Source organism: Pavona decussata, unplaced genomic scaffold (genome assembly GCF_977016875.1).
Source record: "Pavona decussata unplaced genomic scaffold, jaPavDecu1.1 SCAFFOLD_164, whole genome shotgun sequence".
NCBI classification, from domain to species: Eukaryota; Metazoa; Cnidaria; class Anthozoa; order Scleractinia; family Agariciidae; genus Pavona; species Pavona decussata.
The window spans coordinates 1,099,023-1,117,918 of record NW_028145575.1 but is presented as its reverse complement, the minus strand read 5'-3'; the positions used below and the strand labels follow the sequence as shown (position 1 = coordinate 1,117,918).

General features: G+C 37.5%; 3 protein-coding genes across 3 annotated transcripts; all 3 read right to left on the bottom strand.

Moving 5' to 3' along the window:
* Window positions 1-3,502: 3,502 nt before the first annotated feature.
* LOC146464400 (adrenocorticotropic hormone receptor-like) lies at window positions 3,503-5,878 on the bottom strand. Its single transcript, XM_085129851.1, has one exon. The coding sequence runs from the start codon at window positions 4,720-4,722 to the stop codon at window positions 3,733-3,735; it is 990 nt and encodes a 329-aa protein (XP_084985977.1). The 5' UTR covers window positions 4,723-5,878; the 3' UTR covers window positions 3,503-3,732.
* A 2,759-nt stretch (window positions 5,879-8,637) lies between these two features.
* Window positions 8,638-9,647, bottom strand: LOC146464399 (trace amine-associated receptor 1-like). The gene has a single exon (XM_085129924.1). It carries the CDS (start codon window positions 9,594-9,596, stop codon window positions 8,640-8,642), a length of 957 nt encoding a protein of 318 aa, XP_084986050.1. The 5' UTR covers window positions 9,597-9,647; the 3' UTR covers window positions 8,638-8,639.
* A 5,870-nt stretch (window positions 9,648-15,517) lies between these two features.
* LOC146464398 (histamine H2 receptor-like) lies at window positions 15,518-17,694 on the bottom strand. The gene has a single exon (XM_085129838.1). It carries the CDS (start codon window positions 17,639-17,641, stop codon window positions 16,700-16,702), a length of 942 nt encoding a protein of 313 aa, XP_084985964.1. The 5' UTR covers window positions 17,642-17,694; the 3' UTR covers window positions 15,518-16,699.
* Window positions 17,695-18,896: the final 1,202 nt, after the last annotated feature.

Sequence of the window (18,896 nt, the reverse complement as noted above, 5' to 3'; positions counted from 1 at the left end):
GCCTTGAGTGCATACGCGCACTAACCGCGTCCAAATATTCAACTGTTAGATCATGCCACTCTCCAAGGACGTGTGTTTGAAGAAACACAGCACAGCAACAAAACAAAATATTCTCCACTAAACAACCAAATCGCCTATGCTTAACCCGGAGAAATGATTTCAAATCATGATAACAGTTTTATAGTAATAGAGTAGTAATCATGTTGTCCAGTGCAACAGCGGATGCACACAAAGGGTGCTGTTTTGACCTGCAACAAGAAAGCTCTCAAACGGCTTTGATCTGAGAAATTTTGCACCACCCTATTACCCCCCTCCCCTCCCCCAGCACATTTAAGCGCTAACTATCCAATCTTATCTCGTACCCAGTGCAGTCCCTTTGGCCCAGCAATTGTTCACCAGTAGAGACTCTGGGAAAATCCAAAATTGTTTTCCTTTTATTGACTGCTGGTTAATGGTTCTGCCTTTCACTTGCATTGTTTTATCGTAGAGCAACATTGTGTTCGAGAGAGGACAAGACGAAACGGAACGAACGCAAGCAAGTGGTTAATTTTATTTATAAAAAGAAGTAAGGAAATGAGTGAAATAAACGTCAACTCTAAGACTCCGATACATTTTTGAAATGTTAACAAGAGTACTATTACTTTAAATATGAAACTCTACTTTTTTTTAGTTTCTTTATTTACAGTTGATTTCAAATTAACATATGCTGCATTGTTGCAGTCTCTTCACATTATGCCAGATATCTACTGAAGGTGTCCGCAATCACCTTGGTCAGCAGACCCCTCTGTAGTAAATGTAACTTGTTTTCCCACGGAGCTCCAAAGAGCTCTAGGAGCTCGTTCAAAGATAACCGTGCGTTACAGGTCGAATTGAAATCGGAAGTATTGAGCTTTCATTACAAGTAACCTTAAAGCTCACCCTATTTAGTATTCAGTACTTGTTTTTTCATGACGTTACTTATTTATAGTTGATAGAAAGTACTCCAATTTGTACAAATCTTGTTATTATTTTGCGATACGAAACAACTGAGTGTCATCCAAAGTCAGCAATCCAATCTACCACAACTGACACGGAGAACGCGAAGAAACTGAACAACCAGAATTCACAGCAAATACTTGCACCTCGTGCCAAGCGCGGGAAAAAGTCACGCACGAGAGGTTTTTTTTTTTTTTTTTTTTTTCATTGGTTGAAAAAGTGGCGCGAGTTTTACCATTCACTCACAGTAAACTGAAAAAAGAAGACGTGAATTTCTTTCGACACTCAATTGAAGCCAACTTTATTTTATTCTATATTATATATTCAGATATTCTTGTTCCATCTCAATACGGCTTTCGAGAGAAACATTCTACCCAGCATGCAACGCTAGATATTATTAACACCATTTAAAACAATATGGATAAAAAGTTGTATACTTGTGGCATCTTCATTGATCTAAAAAAAACATTTGATACGGTAAAAAATGAAATTCTGCTGCAGAAATAAATTATATCATTATGGAATAAGAGGGATAGTCAACGATTGGTTTTCTTCTTATCTTAAATCGCGTTCACAGACAACTAATATCGGTCCCCATATTTCTGAAAAGGCCCCTACGGGATGTGGCGTTCCTTAAGGTTCTGTTCTAGGGCCTTTACTCTTTTTGTTGTATATAAATGATATCAGAAACTGTTCAGATAAATTCAAGTTTTATTTATTTGCTGATCACACTAGTATCCTGTGCAGTAATAGGAACCTAAAATCCTTAGAATTAGAAGTAAATACTGAATTAAATAAACTTTGCGAATGGCTAACAGCGAACAAATTAACTCTAAATACTAAGAAATCTAATTATGTAATATTTCTTGATTACAAAAAGAAACTTCCTTATCGACCAACGATAAATATTTACCACAATTGATGATTAAGTTTCATATTCAACATTAGAATGTAAAGATCATGTGAAATATCTTGGCATACTCATTGACAAGAATCTCAACAGGAAAGTTCATATAGATTTAATTACTCTAAAAATTAGCAAGGCCATTGGCGTGATAGCTAAATTGAGACATTTTGTACCCCTCTCTATTCTTGTCAAGTTATATCAATCTCTTATTTCCTCCTACTTCATGTCTCACTGAAGTGCCTTGAGAAGCTTTCTGACAGACAAAAAGATAGACGGAGTACAAAGTAATTATTCTCAGAAGCATCAGAGCCGCTTGAAAAACCGTTTAGTTTCATAAAAGATCCAGAGTTCTTGCAAGGAACAAGGCACTAGGTGCGTTTGTCAAAACACTGAGGAAATATCGTGAAATTGCTTGCGTAGTAAACAAAGAAACACTCACCCGAGAAATCGTTGAAAAGCTTTTCCAGTCTGTTCAGCTCGGCCCGGCTGACCAACAAATCCTTCGCAGCTTCAAAATACAGTTTGGTTTTAGCTTTTGAGGCTACAAACTTGTTGAAAATTTTGCCGGAGCAATTGGCGCACTAGACGAGAACGCAATTTTTTAAAGGGAACCACCACTCTGACAACAAATTGACGGTTAAGTGTTGGAAATAGCGTCCAAATTCTAAATTTTAGTCTAAAACGTAGAAATGACATTCAAGTGTGTTAAAATTAGGTATGATTATCGACTATTTTCGCTTTTAAATTTCCTGGGCGCAGCCATTTTGAATTTTACGACGTGTAACGGTTGCCACTATTGTTATTCATTAGAAGTTCTTTTGTTTGAAACAATTAAGTAACCGTATTACGTCATGAAATCCAAGATGGCGGCGCCCGAGAAATTTAAAAGCGAAACTAGGCGATAATCAAATCATGTTTTGTCCGACACTGAAATATTATCTCCCTTTTTTTCCAAAGAAATTTCAAAGTAGATTTTGTTTTCAACAAGTTAACGTTAATATGTTTCGAGAGTGTAGGTTTCCTTTTTAATTAGTTGATGCAAAACGCTCTCAATTTCATTCAAACTTGAACAAAGCTGCCGCTTTCATTCAAGGCGGTCCGCGCGCGGAAAAATGTTACAAGTTTATTTTTATGACAGATAAAGATCGCCTCCAGTTTTTCTGCTATACACCTGTGCTTTGTTATCAATGTTTTGAATAATAAAACAATTATCCTGCTCAATCTTGCGGAATATCGCCTGATTTTAGCCAACTCGGCCTACGGCCTCGTCGGCTAAGTATCAGGCGATATTCCGCGCGATTTCGCAGGATAATTGTTAAATATAGTGTGCATTTAACACTTGTGTCTAGCTTTCTGTCTACCTCTGTCTGTGTTCCGTACAGTAAAGGTTTCTTCAAAAAAGTAAAGTTTTCAATCAACTCGCTTTGAACGATAAAATTGCAAAAAAATATGCAAATGATATTGATCAGTAGTTGTTGTCTGGGTGAACGTTAAAAACGGATAATCAAGATCTTTGTATTCAAAATCTTTTTTGACACAGTTGGTTGTAATGATTTCGTGAAATTTACCTTCTGAAGGGCAACGTCCTCCAGTTTAATTTGCGGTATTCAGGTAGTCCACTCCTCGACCCTCCCTCTCTGTCACTCAACTCATTCCGCGCCGTGAGTTGTTTGAGAGAGAGCGGAGAGGCCAGGGGCCCATTTCTCGAAAGTCTCGGTAACTTACCGGGCCCGAAAAGTATATGTTTAAATGTTTTTCACCGATAACTCAGTGATTACAGACATAGTACATGGCCAATGTTTTTATAGAATTATACTGATTTGAAAATTTTATGGACTAACAGGACTGGATTACGGTTTTTGAAGCTCATTTGAGACATCACGTGGAATTTCTACTGGATCACGTGGGATGACAGGTGCGCGTGCACGAACGAGCTTGCGCAGTCCAAGCAGCGTAACAAACGCCACGTAGTACCTATGACTCCTAGCACAGTATATGTAAGGGTTGATGGATGAATTGCAAACTGACAGGGTCTGGAGTGAGAAGAAGATAACCAAGGAGGGATCGATATCTGCAGTTTTAGACAGAAAGAATCCAAAAGTAAGAAGCGGAAGCCAACAAGAAAGAGACACGCCTAGAATTATCGCGATAGTTTTTGCCGCCTTATGCTTCCTGGGAATGCTTGGCCTTTCTTCATTGTCAAATGAACCACTTTGTACCACTGCGGCCTCGTGTCGTTTGGCGATCGAAAATATGTAAATGTAAATTGATACTGTTCCAGCGATTGAAAGAAGGAAGAACGTGCTTATGTGCGGTCTGAAGAAGCTGTTTCTGGACACAATTATCCCAAGTGTAACTGAAAATGCCCAGATGCAAACAAGAGTTACAACGGCGCGGGGTCTGGTCACCAGAATGTCGTATTTCAGAGGAAATCGAATGGAGATCAGACGCTCAACAGTCACCCAAAACACATTTGTAATGGAAGCAATCAAAGAAAAATACCCAAGAAACGTTGAAATTGCTCTGTACACCTCATTGGTGGAAGATTCTTGAAAATTTTTGATTCGGTAAGCTTTCAAAGGCTGGTACAGTGCTGTAACCAGGAGATCGGACAAAGATAGGCTGAAAATAAACAAGTCCGGGATGTCCCGCAGGTTATCAAACTTGATTATGGACAAGAGGACCAAGGTGTTTCCAAGACTCCCCACCACACTGGCCACGCCCAGCACAGTACTTAAAACAGCTGCATGTGGTATTTCATGATATGCTGGCAGCACAGTTGGCTCGGCAGTAGCGGTATAGCATGGGGTCGCATTCGGGAAAAACGAAGAGTTTTCCATCTTCTCCTAGTACTATAGATCTCAGGCCAACCTTAGGAGAAATAAACGCATGATATAATGTTCATGATTAAAACCTGGATCATTGTATAATGCAATTCCAGGCATTTGATTGGCTTAGCAGCCATGGTATATGAGCCATTATACCATGCTCGAGAAATAGCGGCCATTAAATTGTCTTCTGGTTGTTCTTACAAAGCGAAATCAGCAAGATCTAGCAATATTTCTTAATTGTTTTTAATAAAACAATTATTCCATTCACGCTTGCTGGATATGAGATGATAGATGGCCAACTCGGCGTTACGCGCCTCGTTGGCTATCCAATGCGCGCTCGTGGAATAATTGTTAAGTATGAATTTGTTTAATTTTCTCAGCGACGCGGCTGGGGCCGATCGAGGTGCGCACACACTCAATTGAAATGACAGCTTTTCAGCTCTCCCAGAAGCTCCTTTTTCACTGTACCCCAGGCTTACTACATCATTTTCAACCAAAACGCCTTAAAAAAACCCCGATATTTTGTTAATCCTGTGCACAGCTTTAATTGATACCACAGCAAAGTGTAATTCGATGTCACGCTAAGTAGAAACGTTTTAGAATACTTTTTTAATGGAAGTAACCCAAAAGTGGGTCCCCTCCATTTTGAGTGGTACTCTAGCCCACTTACAAAGTCCCATCGTCCAGATGTCACGGATGGAGGAAGTTACGGCATTAAAAGACGCTGCAGAAACCTAAATACGCGAAAGAGCACAATTAACTGGGTGAGGGTTTTTGAGAACTGGTGTGATGAAAAAGGCCTTGAGGAAAACCCTGAGACGGTTCGTCCTGAGCAGTTGGATAAAGTACTCGAGAGGTTTTTTGCCTTCGTGTGTAAACAAGACGGAACCGACCACGACTGCGAGCGTAATTTGTCACCCATAATATTAAAAGGTAATCAAATGGTATACTCGTGAAATTAGGAAATAATTTCACTTGCGTTTGGTCAAAATTCTGATAATTTCCCTCCCCTAAACGCTCGGAAAATTATTAGAATTCTGACAAAACGCAAGTGAAATTATTTCTTAATTTCACTCGTCACCATTTGATTACATATACTAATAATAATGTAGGAAATAGAAGCTCTAGAACATACTGTACACAACACGAAAAAAACTATAAAAAGCTATAGGAGAAAAAAGGTTACAGAGTCAGTTTCAATTCCTAGTTTTTTTTTTTTCGATTTCCAGTAATATCAAGAAAGTTACAGTCCAAATTGCTGAGATCTCATCCTTTCTTTAGCTTGTTTTGCCAAGAACGTTATAATGTAAAGAAGCTTACGGTGTCGATTCGATATTTTACCAAAATTCTTGCTGATGGACTTGCTTGAGGCAGTTTGCCCAGACTTCAGCCGGTCACAGGTGCTATTTATACCCCTAAAACTGTTGTAAAAATTTTAACACATCCTACCTTGTGAATCCGCTTGTCAGTTTTAAGAGAGGGCCTCGATCAGTGTTCTCTTCTTTGCAAAGCTACCAATTCGACAAAAAGTTAAGATACCTCGCTTTGTGTCAAGGACGGACAAATTTTTCCTCCGTGCTTTTTGCAGCTACAAGGTTTTCAAACCACTGTATTTAACACGATTACAGCGAAGACTCTACATAAATTTGTAATTACTTATGCTATTTACAAAACAACTAAAATGTTAAAATTAAAAGCTTCTTCTTTAATGGGAAACCTCGGGTGCTTAATTTAAAGCCATCGGCAGTGGATGCTATTATGGAAATCGTTAAAAAGCAGTTTCATAAAACAAAAGTACCGCCTTTAATCTATGAACGGACTAAATTTACATTCAGGAGACTCAATTGACGCTTACGACTAACGATTTTTCAGAAGAGAAATAATGGGCCAATGAAAAAACTATTAACTCCGAACTCATTCATTAGTCTAACCTGCAGGGAAGTAATTGCTGTTACCTCTGCTGTCAAATATGTGATGATTTTTAAAATCTAAATGAAAAAGAACGCAAGCAGTAATAATCATTCCCGATAATTAAAACTATCAGCGGCGTGGTCCAGGCAAGGATAAAATGAAAATGGCATCTAAGAAATGTTAAAGTGGCATTTGCCATTATCGAAATGGTTTTCGCTTAGTCTAAACTCTGCACTATAAATTCACAAGACACGCGGCCCAACAAGAGAGTCACAAGAACAACAAATCGGCAAAATATTTAAAATGTTGTTTCTGTATTCGCACATAATGTAACGGTCTTTCAAAAGGGAAATTTGTGCAAGCTAACACAGTTGATCTGTTCGGATTCTTTAGCTGAAAACTTAAATTGCCGAATATTTTAGGGAACCCTGAACTTACGAGCTGCTGTTGGGTTGACGAAAATGCAAGCTGGTCTTTTTTCTTCACTTTTAACGACGCATTTTTCTCCCCGAAAACAACAGGGCCATTTAGGTTTTAAGTCATTGTTGCGAGAGTTTAAGGTGATCTTTTGGTAAAGAAACGCTCGTTTTCCTTCACAATGTAATCCGAATTTCTTTGGCGGGTGATGTTTTTCCGAACAGATATTTCCGCGCCGAAACGGGCCATTAGGTGCTCCTGGTGTAAGGGAACTTCGGTCAGTTGACCACAAATAAATTTTGCTTTCCCATAACAGCCCAAAAAACCCGACAAGAATCACAGTGTGAACCAGTCCAATAACGGTCAATAAACACAAGACATACACTTACTTTCTGAGGTGAGTGGCCTTCTGGTCGAACAGGAAGCAAATTCGATTCTTATCTGAAACTTGAATATTGTAGTTAACGCTAAAGAAGTAATTCAGCGAGTAAATTAGACCTTACTGTCCCAATACAGTAAAAATCTAGTGGTTTAAGAACCTGCTGGCTGAAATTTGCCATTTTTTAACTACCCAAAAATATAAGAACCTGTTTAGCCAAGCAAGATCAAGCAAGTTCTTTTCTGTGGGTAACAGTTCAATTATGATAAACATTTAACCAAGGAGTTTGACTTTGAGATTGCAAATTTATATTACAAGAAAATACCAGACTGAAATTACAAATAAACGTATTAATTTCTATAACAAAAACGGGTTTATATAAAGTACAGTTGTGAATAAATACTGTATTTTTAGGGACAAGACGCAAGTTTATATATTTTTCTGGTTATCAACAACTATCAAATCTCCTTCATAGAAATTAAGAATCAACCTAATTAAGAACCTAGTTACCCTAAATTGCCAATAACTACCCCAAAATACAAGAAATTTTTTTGCCAGACTTCAAAAAATGTCGGTTCTTACACTTGGGTTTTACTGTAGTGAACTTAGAATGTATGCGCATCTCTGATTGGTTGAAGCCTGTGTTGTTATAAAAACAGAAAGACGATCAATTGTCATCTGGTTCACGGTTTCTCAAAAAGGTAGTAATGTCTCAGCTTTTCTACACCGAGAAAATTATAAATAGAAAAACACTTGGTTAGAAATTTACGAGAACAGAAAGCAAGAACATATTGACTGACCCCCCAAGGAAAAGTAAAGAGGTTATGACTACACTTCGCAAAATCATCCATAAAACGTCGGTCACTTTATTGCTATAGCTATATCCGCAGCCTTGCTGACAGCAAGGCAAGAGGAACTTTAACGAGACTGATTACGGTCAAGCAAACCATGTTCTGCTACCCGGCCACTTTCATAGGCGTTGCCATGCTCTAAACATCTGATCATGCTAGTTGAATTTGTTTTTATTAGTACTTTAATCATAATAACGGACAGCAACCGATGTCAGAAATTACAAGATACGCTTTTGCATTACAATAATTCTACTTACATAATACTTACAACAATACTAAAACTAAAAATAAAATGACATTTCTAATAAATCTAGTAGCTTCATCACTGTAAAGCTTGCTTAGAGAAAACGTTTGATGGCAGTTGTGATTCATCCGTTATGAGCAGCAAAAATATTCCTAACTGTCTGTTTCACTGCGTGTCTCACTTCACGCATCTTCCAGCAGTAAAGAATTGGATTGAGCGTCGAGTTGAAGAAGACGAGTATCCCAGTAGCATTCCAAACACTAATATTCGTTGGAGACAAGCCACGTCCTACAGCGACAGCAGTAGCAAACGTGTATGGCAGATAACAAAGGAGCAAAACGGAATGTATCCATAATGCATTGGATACTGTCTTTTTATAGCGCGTCATGTTTATCCCCGATGTACCAAAATTTTCTCCATGAAGATGCCTGTCATGTGTTTGTGCCTGATGAAGACGAAGGGTCAGATAAATTTTGGTGTAACAGCAAGTAGAGATACTTAAACAGAGCAGAATTGATCCGCAGGCCCCTAAAAAAAAGAAATGCTTGTTCCAGAAATAAGTGAAGGAAAAGGCAAAGTGTATAAACCACGAAATGACTAGGAACAATCGCACTCGTGATAAAGTAACAACCTGCCTGTATCTTAATCTCAACAACAGAGCCAGGAGTCTATCCACGCTTATTGCAGTCAGCACACTGATAGATTCCCCACTCAAGATAATGCTTGTTACGTACGCTAGGGCTTCAGCTATTCCACAGATGTGCCAGTTTCTCTTTGAGACCGCCACGAGATAGACAACATATACCGGTTGGGAAATAAGACCAACGCAGAGGTCTGTGAACGATAGACAGCGAAACAGAAGTTTGGATGGCGGATGAAGGGACGAATCTTTCTGAAGAGCGATGAGAATCAAGGCATTTCCACACAGTGTAGACAGCGATAAAACCGCAAATATAGAAAGAAGGAAAGGAGGATTAAACACGAACTTGGTCCATACATTTTCCTCAATGCTCATCGCTTCAGAGCACAGAGACAAAACAATTGTCCCTCCATGGATTTTATGCCCGGTTGAGTTAATCATTTCAGAGCTTTTTCTTCACAATTAAATTCAACTTGTTTCTAAATATTCCGTTTGACCAAGAACTGAAATGTAATTACAGTGGCAAGATTTTAGCCTTTTGCTGTTAAATTCGACGGTTATTGATTTAGATTGACGTAGAAGTTTTTTGTTTGTTTACACAGCATTGATAATGTAGAAATCCAAACGAACGAAAGTTATGAATTTCGCTTAATAAAGAAAAATAACCACTTTGAAACTCTATCAAAAATAAATAAGGAGATTCATTAAAACTGAACAGAAATATTTTGGGGGTCTATAGTTGTCGTAGTGTTTACTTAACAAGGTAAAAATTAAAAGTGGATGTCAAAGGACTTTTATGATGATAAGGAATGAAATAAATACATTTAGATAATACGTATTATCGTCACCGGATGAAAGGTATATTAAAATTTATTTTATTGATGCAAATACGCTACACCTCATTGCAATGAGGTTGTCATACGTTCATCCTAGAATTTTTTAAAATAGATCTGAAAAGCAGTTTTGCACTACGGTATAATAACAGATTGGGGACTTCTCTTAACGTTAATCTGCGCATGGAATTTTTTCTTTTTGACAGCCTTTTCACCATTCAGCAGTGGTTGTGAACAAGTAAGCGACCTATTCCCAGCATGAAGGACTCCATTAACTTGTGTTACAGGAGTTTGTTTTCATATCACTATAAAATTTTGAATAGCTGATTTTGCGATAGTTTGTCATCACATGTCTGCTTAAATAATTGTTAAAACCAGGAATTAAGTTTGCGTTCCTAATTAATTCCTATTTGACTTTGGTCTTTTTGATTTGACAACGTCAGTTATTTCATAAGGCGTATGTCGGTGAGATTTCAATCAGCCAAAACGGAGCACGTATCAATCAGGAACTGTCATTCTAAGCGACGACAAGTTCAAAGTTTCAGTTCAACTTATTATGCTGGTGATGATCTTTTATATGAAATCTAGATTGCACACAATTCAAGTTTAACTGTTTTTCAGTTGTGTTAATTATCGCTGTTATGGTAATATCCGGATTGAACCAAAATATCGATTTTGCAAAACTTCCATCAAAAGCCAACATTTGTGGTAAATTTTACGTCGATCCGACGAGAACAAGACAGCTGAAAAGCCGGTTAAAAAGTGAGGTATGGTCCCAAAAAACTGTATTGAGCCACCTTTTAAAAGTCCATGACATCGTAGCTTGGTCAACGAATGATGATGACACAATACAATAAAATACAATACAATACTTTATTGACACTCCCCACGGGGATTTTTCAGTGACAATTTACAATCATAATCAAGAAATAGAAGTTAAAAAACTGTACATAAATAAATATTAAAAATGATGATGATGATTTTGGCTCCTGCGGGTTTGGCCTCATTTTGACTTCTTCAGTTTGCTAACAAGCAAATATTCGAAGCAACCTGCATTATTTTAGATAAATCTCTGAAATAAGAAATTTGAAGCGATCGAACTTCAAGACTATCGTACGGAACGTCAAGACCTCAGAGGTGGTTCATTATAAAGTACCAAAAGCAAACAACCGGAACGTTTTGAGGAAATAACCTTTTTCTATTTGCCTAAACTGCGTAAAAATCTGAAATCTATGTTAACAAGCTGGATACCCCCAGCATCGCCAATAGAAATAACGTAAACAAGGGTGCCAGTTAGTTTTAAAGGATTTTTCTTCGTCGGGTAGCTCATAAAGTTCACCAGGCTCGTCTTTCAAACTTTCACTCGTCCCTATTTCGCCCGTGAAATCATTGTCTTGTCCCCGCTCTCTACTCTTGGGTAAATTAGAGCCAGCTTGATTCAAGAACATGACGTTAATTAATGATCTTTACTTATTCAGTTTCAGGCAGAAGTCAAAAGCTTTTACATAAAGATCGAGGATGGCCATTTACGAGTCCCAACCTATAATTTCGACAGCATAATTTCACTTGCGTAAACTTAGCAAATGGATGAAATTCCCATAATGGAATGACTTTTCGCAAATTGAAAGGCTTTGCTCTAACAGCAGGTGTTAAAAGCGCAATGCCACCTATATTTTATGTTCCTTTAAATAGCCAAAAAACATGTTTGTATCGATATACACGTTAAAATAATTAAGGGGTCACTATTGTCAACAATGACCCTTCAAGTGTACAGAAACCAATATCATTCATCTTTGGCTATGGTTGACTGGGATAATTTGAAAAAAAAATGGCCAATTTTTTTCAAGTTTCCCCTGCGTATTTTGGAAAAATTGCTGAAACTGATGATGGTTTATACTTCCTTGGACAAATCATTCCATATTTTCCTCTCGGTTTTATAAGAGTAATTTCATGTTAGAAAAGTCTGAGGTTCTTGGTAAAATGTCTGAGCCGTTTTGAACACATACCAGCAGCAAAATGTCCTGGATAGTGCTCCTTACAGCCACATGTCTTCCTTAACGATTTTAAAATGACTCGTAAAATAACTCGTAATAATAGAGGTGAGCTTGATAATGCATCAAGGTCCGTCTTTATGCGTCTATCGTCTATTTGACCAGGAATCTTTTGACAGCGCTGTCAAAACGGATTAAATGATGTAGATTTACGAGTCGCTGATTCTATTTATTTTAGTTTAGAATGATTTTTATTTTGTTTATATCTTTTGACAACATTGTCAAAACTGATTGATGTAGACTTTACGAGCCAATGATTATATTTATTTTAGTTTAGGTTGATTTTATTTTAATGCATTATCCAAAGGAATAAAATACGGTGTACAATAATTAAAACATAGTTCATTTAGATAACCCTTTCAACAACCGTTGATGATATTGATTTTATCCGAATGCTGGTCTGATCGGAGTTAACGTAATTACTTTTTTTAAATACAGAATTGAAATGCACCTTTTTGATTTCGTGGTTTTTACTAATGAAGAATGAAGAAACGGAAGGAAAGGTAGCTTTTTAATATCCTTGACAACCAGAGAGCAAAATCCTCATGGGCTTTCTCTATTTTACCAGCTTTCAATCACTGTTCCGTGTTTAAAGTTTCCAAGTTAAAAGCCGGCCATTTACGACTCAAATTAACAACCTATTTACCAGCCAAGCGAAGATTCTGATTTCGAAGGCAGAGACTCAAACCCAGATGACCAACTTTACTTCACCTGAGAACCAATTATCTATGTGTTCGCAATTTATATTGAGGAGTACGGAGGAAAGTGGAGGATCCAAATTGGTATTTAATCCTCACTTCTTTGTGCCTGTAAATGTGATTTTATCCGTTTCTTCACTGTTAGGAAACGTGTTGATTCTCATCGCTCTTGAGAAAGATTCATCCCTTCATTCGCCATCAAAACTTTTATTTCGATGTCTTTCGTTCACGGATCTCTGTGTTGGACTTATCGCTCAGCCGCTGTTTATTGCTTATCTCACAACATTTACAAAGAAGATCTGGAGTATGTGCAAAATAACTGGAGGTCTTTCACTAATGGCAAGTGCTATTTTGTGTGGACAGTCTATCACCACATTGACCGCAATAAGCGTGGACAGACTTTTGGCCCTGTTGTTGAGGTTAAGATACCGGCAGGTTGTTACCTTAACACGCATGCGCCGATTTGTGATCATTTCGTGGATAATAAAGTTAATTTTTGTTAACGCCTATATTTGGAACAGGCATATCTTCTTTATATGGTGCGTGGGATGGATTTTGTTGTGTTTGAGTATCTCTACTTGTACTTATGCAAAAATTTACTTGACTCTACGTCATCAACAGGCACAAATTAAGGACCATCTTCATAAAAACAATAGTACATCCGGGATACACGTGCAACGCTTCAAAAAGACAATTTCCAGTGCATTGTGGGTGCATTTAGCTTTGCTAGCTTGCTATATTCCTTACACTGTTGTTACTGCTCTAGGCGCAGTAAGTGGCATTTCTTCTTCTACTGCTACCGCCTGGAATGTTGCTGGAATACTGGTTTACTTCAACTCAACTCTTAACCCAGTGCTTTACTGTTGGAAGATAAGGGAAGTAAGACAAGCGGTGAAGGCTACAATTAGACAAGTTAACATATTTGCTTCTAATGGCTGAAAAGGAAGAGTTTATGTTGGTACGAGGGGTACGAAAACAGGTCCTATAAGTGCTAGCTTATTTTCTCTGATTCACCGTCGTTAAAGCGGTCTTGGACACCCAATCAAGTGCAATTAAGGAGTTAAAGTACAGTCAAAACAAGGCAGCTCTGTCTTAAGCCAACTGTGGTCTCAAGAGACTCGGTGAAAGACCTTCCATGAAGAACTTTGACATGTGACGCTTTCGTATGGCAATCATGCCACTTTCATGGTCTCATATGGCACCGTATGATGACAAAGAAATCGTCTATGTGATTTGTCTAATTAACAAGTGAGCACCATGGCATCTCAAAATCCTCCAATGCGTATATCCTTAGTATAGTTTCTGAACAATACACCGTTGTTCCTTGGACTTTTTGGTGTGGGCTCGAAGAGAGGGAAAAGAGAGGCTTTGCTCGCAGAGTGCGCAACGATGTTATACTTACAACATGTTCTCCATCCATTTTACCCTCACTTCTGGATTGTTTTATCGGTTCTTATTGTTGGTCAAGATCAACAATTATTTAAAAACGAGTCCTAACAGATCTCCTTGACATCAAAGTAACTCTACTGGTAGACCATTATGAATTCTCATCAAGAGAAAGCATGTTCCGCGAACATGCTTTAAACTCTTGAAGCTTTGAACTTCGGCCGATTCTAGAACTGACAGTAAACAATGGGATTTAAATTCGCGTATTATGCAACCATGGTCATTTGGTCCTTAATTTTTTTTTTGTCAGATTTTTACTAGCCTAAGACACACAATACAATATTTACAGGACTACGTACTACTTATAGTACTTACAAAGTTACAATGCTTACAGTGTTCGCAATACTTACGTACAATATCTCGCTTTACTTATAATATTTACAGTACTTACAACATTACACATACATTTATTAAAGGAAAAGAAGCCAAAAGATAGATAATTATATAATAAATAAATGAATAAATAAATAAATAAATAGCTAAATATACTAATATAAATGAAAGAAAAAAACGTTAAGGGAAGTTAAACAACTGAAGAGGAGGTCTTTGTAGCAAATATATATATATAGAGAGAGGAAACAAATTATATTTTATTCTCACTTTCTCATTGTAATTTTAGATTCGTTAAAAACTGCAAAAAGCTAGGGTGAGACTCAAAATGAAAACAGATCCTCAGAAAAGTCTGTATAGGCAATGATGGTACCATAATATTATGGCATTTTGTTTTATGGACCTGCGATCATTGTTCGCTATTTGGTTGAGTCGCGTTGCAGTCCAAATGGGAAAAGGCTAAAGGAAGCCAAATACGACCAATTGAAACACGGGAATACCGCTTCCTGTGTGAGTGTTCAGGGAACCAATCAGAATGCTCGTTTTCATCTGGGATCAGCCAACCATATAATAAAAGGTTACGCAGTATGCATTGCTCCCAGGGGACCAGTTTCCAGCACTTACACTTCGACCGATCAATACTACAACGTTTTTACCAGTTGATTCCACAAAATGATATCAAGCAAATGCCTAATCATTGGTGAACAAGTTATGGTCGTTTTTTCCGACAAAATAGGTAATCATAGCAACAGTATAACCTAATTTTACCTTTAAGGGGTTGTAACTTGATCATAATCAGGAATCCCCCAAATACTAAAACCTGGCCTTTGTGAAGAGAAAGACTCTTCATAAACAGTTCTTCCAAATATTGGCATATTTTCTTGTGGTTGCAAAATGTGAATAAAACAAAAATACTCGTCACCCAATATTGCACAGTTCAAATCTTCCAATTAATTTTTTTCCTTTTTTTTTAGATTTTTATTAGCTTAAGACACACAATACAATATTTACAGTACTAGTACACACTACTTATAGTACTTGCAAAGTTACAATACTTACAGGCTCGCAATACTTGCAATATCCGGCTTACAAGATCACGCTTTACTAATAATATTTACAGTACTTACAACATTACACATACATTTAATAGATTAAAAGAAGCCAAAAGATAGATTATTATATAAGAAATAAATTAATAGCTAAATATACTAAACAACTTAAGATGAGGTCTTTCTAGCAAATATATACAGTATATAGAGAAAGGAAAGTTATATAAGATTCTTACTTTTCCATTGTAATTTTAGGTTCGTTAAAAACAACAAAAAGGTAGGGTGTGATTCAGTCATTTTGCATGCATATAAATATTTTTTCGAGAAAAGAAGCAACAAATCTAGTTCGCGGCGCAGGTTTCGGTACACAGCGGGAGGGATTGTATAGTTTTGAAATAGGAATTGCTCGTTCGACAAATTTATTTGTGCATTTTCTGATAAATTGAACTAGGATAATACTTCTTGATAGAACTTAATGCTTACAGGGCATTCCAAGAAAAGTGTGTTGCAATGAATCAGCGTTTTGACACTGTAAGTAGGCATCGTCATTTCTAATTTTAAATCTCTTAAGTTCTTTAATAGTTACTAAGATTCTATGAAATAAATTAAAGGCAAATTCTCTTAACTTATTGTCAATGGAGATTTTATAGATGTTTTTAAATAATTTACTACAATGGTGGGTTAGATCAAAACCCTGCTTAGACCAAGACTTCACAGCTGTAGGTTCTGTTATAACCCGGCTTTTTTACTGGGAAAACTTGTAGTAGTCTTTGCAACGCATTTTAGTCAGTAAGATTGTTTTATTATCAGAGAGATGAAATATATCGCGTTCCTCAAGAATACTTCTGTCAGGTCATTCTCAATAGCATCTTTCTTTAAATTATTTGGGATGGCTGCAATAACTTGAAAATATTGCAAGTAATTTAAACATTGCATTTAAGTTGGAACTTTTCTAGAGATAAGAATTTTCCATTTTCATCAAGCAGGTCACTTACGAAGAATATTCCCCGTTCAAAACGATTTCGCCAAAAAATAGACGTATCCTCTATTGTTATATGTTTGTTATTCCAAAGAATAAATTCACTTTTATACATATTCGTGTAACTACTACGTAGTTTATTTAAATAATCTAGCATCTCACATAATATTACATAATGTGTCTTTCACACGATATCTCACTTCCTTTATTCGCCAGCAGTATAGCGCAGGATTCAGCGTGGAGTTCAGGTAAACAAACGTTGCCATGAACGCCTCAACTATCAGAAGAGAAGGTGCCACAACACCAAAAGTTGTGGCAACTTTAACTGTGGCGTACGGCATGTAACAGGCGATCAGCGCAAGGTGGATCCACAATGCCGCGGACACGGACTGCCTATATCGTTTCACAGCAAATAAGGGAGGTATCTGATTAGGCTGCCGATTATGACATCCATCCTGTACTTTCTTCTTCTCGCAGCGAAGAGTAAGGAATATTTTGGCGTAAGAAGTCGTTGATACCACCACGCAAAAAACTATAGATATGCAACTGATTCCAAAGAAAACGCGAACGTTCCATAAAAACGACACGCCAGTGCAAAGGCTTGATGACCACATGATAATTAGCAAGATGCGGACTCGTGTCAGGGTTACAACTTTCCTGTATCTCATTCCCTTGAGCAGCACAAGCAGTCTGTCCACACTTATTGCAGTCACTGTCAGGAGAGACACAGCGCATAAGGTAACCGTAGGGATGTAGCCAGATTTTTCGGTGAACTGACAAAGATCCCAACGTTTCTGAGCTACGGACATCAAATGGAAACAGAACAATGGCTGGGCAACAAGGCCAACGAACAGATCCGTAAACGCTAGATTCAGAAACAGAAGCTTTGTTGGCCCATTGATGGACCTAGCCTTTCGGAGGGCGATCACAATAACCAGGTTTCCCAAAAAGGCAGTAAGCGAGAGGGGAATGTTTATAGAAGATGATACCCAGCTTGAAGTAGAGGCAAACTCTGCGGTCTTCTGGTAAATCGTCCTCACACGCGAGCAAGTGGAATATTGAACTATTTCAAGACCAGGGTTTTCAATCGTATGGTTCATAATTACTCCAGTCTTCACATTGAACAGTCAAGAATCTCAGTGTTTCGTGATATAACTGACTGATCAGCGCATGCAATTATTTAAACCCAGATGCCCCGGAAATTATACAATGGTATGATACCAGTATTGGTCCGACCGGTTAGCTATTAAGTTCCATTTTTGACGGCCAGTTCAATATTTTTGTCAGTTGCCAAAAAGGCAAAAAATATATTAAAGTAAATAATCAAAGCCGCCGCCGTTCTCCGTCAAGGTTGTCTGGCCTGTTGGCTTTTCCATTTATTAGTGTTATTATGCTAACTAAACTTCTTAGGATACATTATCATAGATTATTTCGTCCCCAGCAAAACCTAGTCTTAAATTAAAGCAATGAATTTCACATTTCACCAAGGCAATGCCTCGTCCACATAGTTTAAGATCAGACTTTGCTTTTATTTCGCTTGGTAGATATTTGACTAAAATTGGGGCAAATTAAGGCATCAATACTGAAATAACACCTGTTTGAGCAGGCCATTAAGAAAATAACACCAGGCAGGAAGTAATGATGCTAGTGCAATTAGGTATATTGAGCCTTGCACGAACTGAATCCATTTCTGCCATCGATCGTCGTTCGTATTCTTGTGATACGGCTTTTTTTTTTATTCAGATGATTTCATAAACTCATTAGCGGCAATGATAGGGGTATTGATGACACCAGTTGCCGTGAAACGTAAAATTAGGTATATTGAGCTTTGCACGAAAATCCATTTCTGTCATCGATCGTCGTTCGTATTCTTGTGATACGGCTTTTTTTTTTATTCATGATGTCATAAACTCATTAGCGGCAATGATAGGGGTATTGATGCCACCAGTTGCCGTGAAACTAAAAATATCGACGACCATTTTGCGAAACTCAAAAAAGCTAAGAACTCAAAAAGCTATTCATAGATTAAAAGGTATAACTCTAGTAAACTGAAAAGGAAATATTTGTCACGAGTGAGGAATCCCAGACAAACGTTTTGTCCAGGGAAATGGTTGGCCTCACATGCCCAGCTCACATGTACGCTGTAACCGCTTTCAGATGGCATTTGGCAATCATGTTTTCAAAATACTACTATTTTCATTTTTTAACATTACAGTTGTAAAACTGAAAGGAAAAATGAAGTGCGTGTGTCGACATATCCCTCTTTAACATGAGGACGATTTGCTCCATTTACTGACCTTTACTATGCAAAATTTCTTTATACAATGTATAGGTATCGAGTGAATGTACAGTGTG

Coding starts and splice junctions, on each gene's coding strand:
- LOC146464400 (XM_085129851.1), bottom strand. CDS start 4,722: ATGGAAAACTCTTCGTTTTTCCCGAATGCGACCCCATGCTATACCGCT.
- LOC146464398 (XM_085129838.1), bottom strand. CDS start 17,641: ATGAACCATACGATTGAAAACCCTGGTCTTGAAATAGTTCAATATTCC.
- LOC146464399 (XM_085129924.1), bottom strand. CDS start 9,596: ATGATTAACTCAACCGGGCATAAAATCCATGGAGGGACAATTGTTTTG.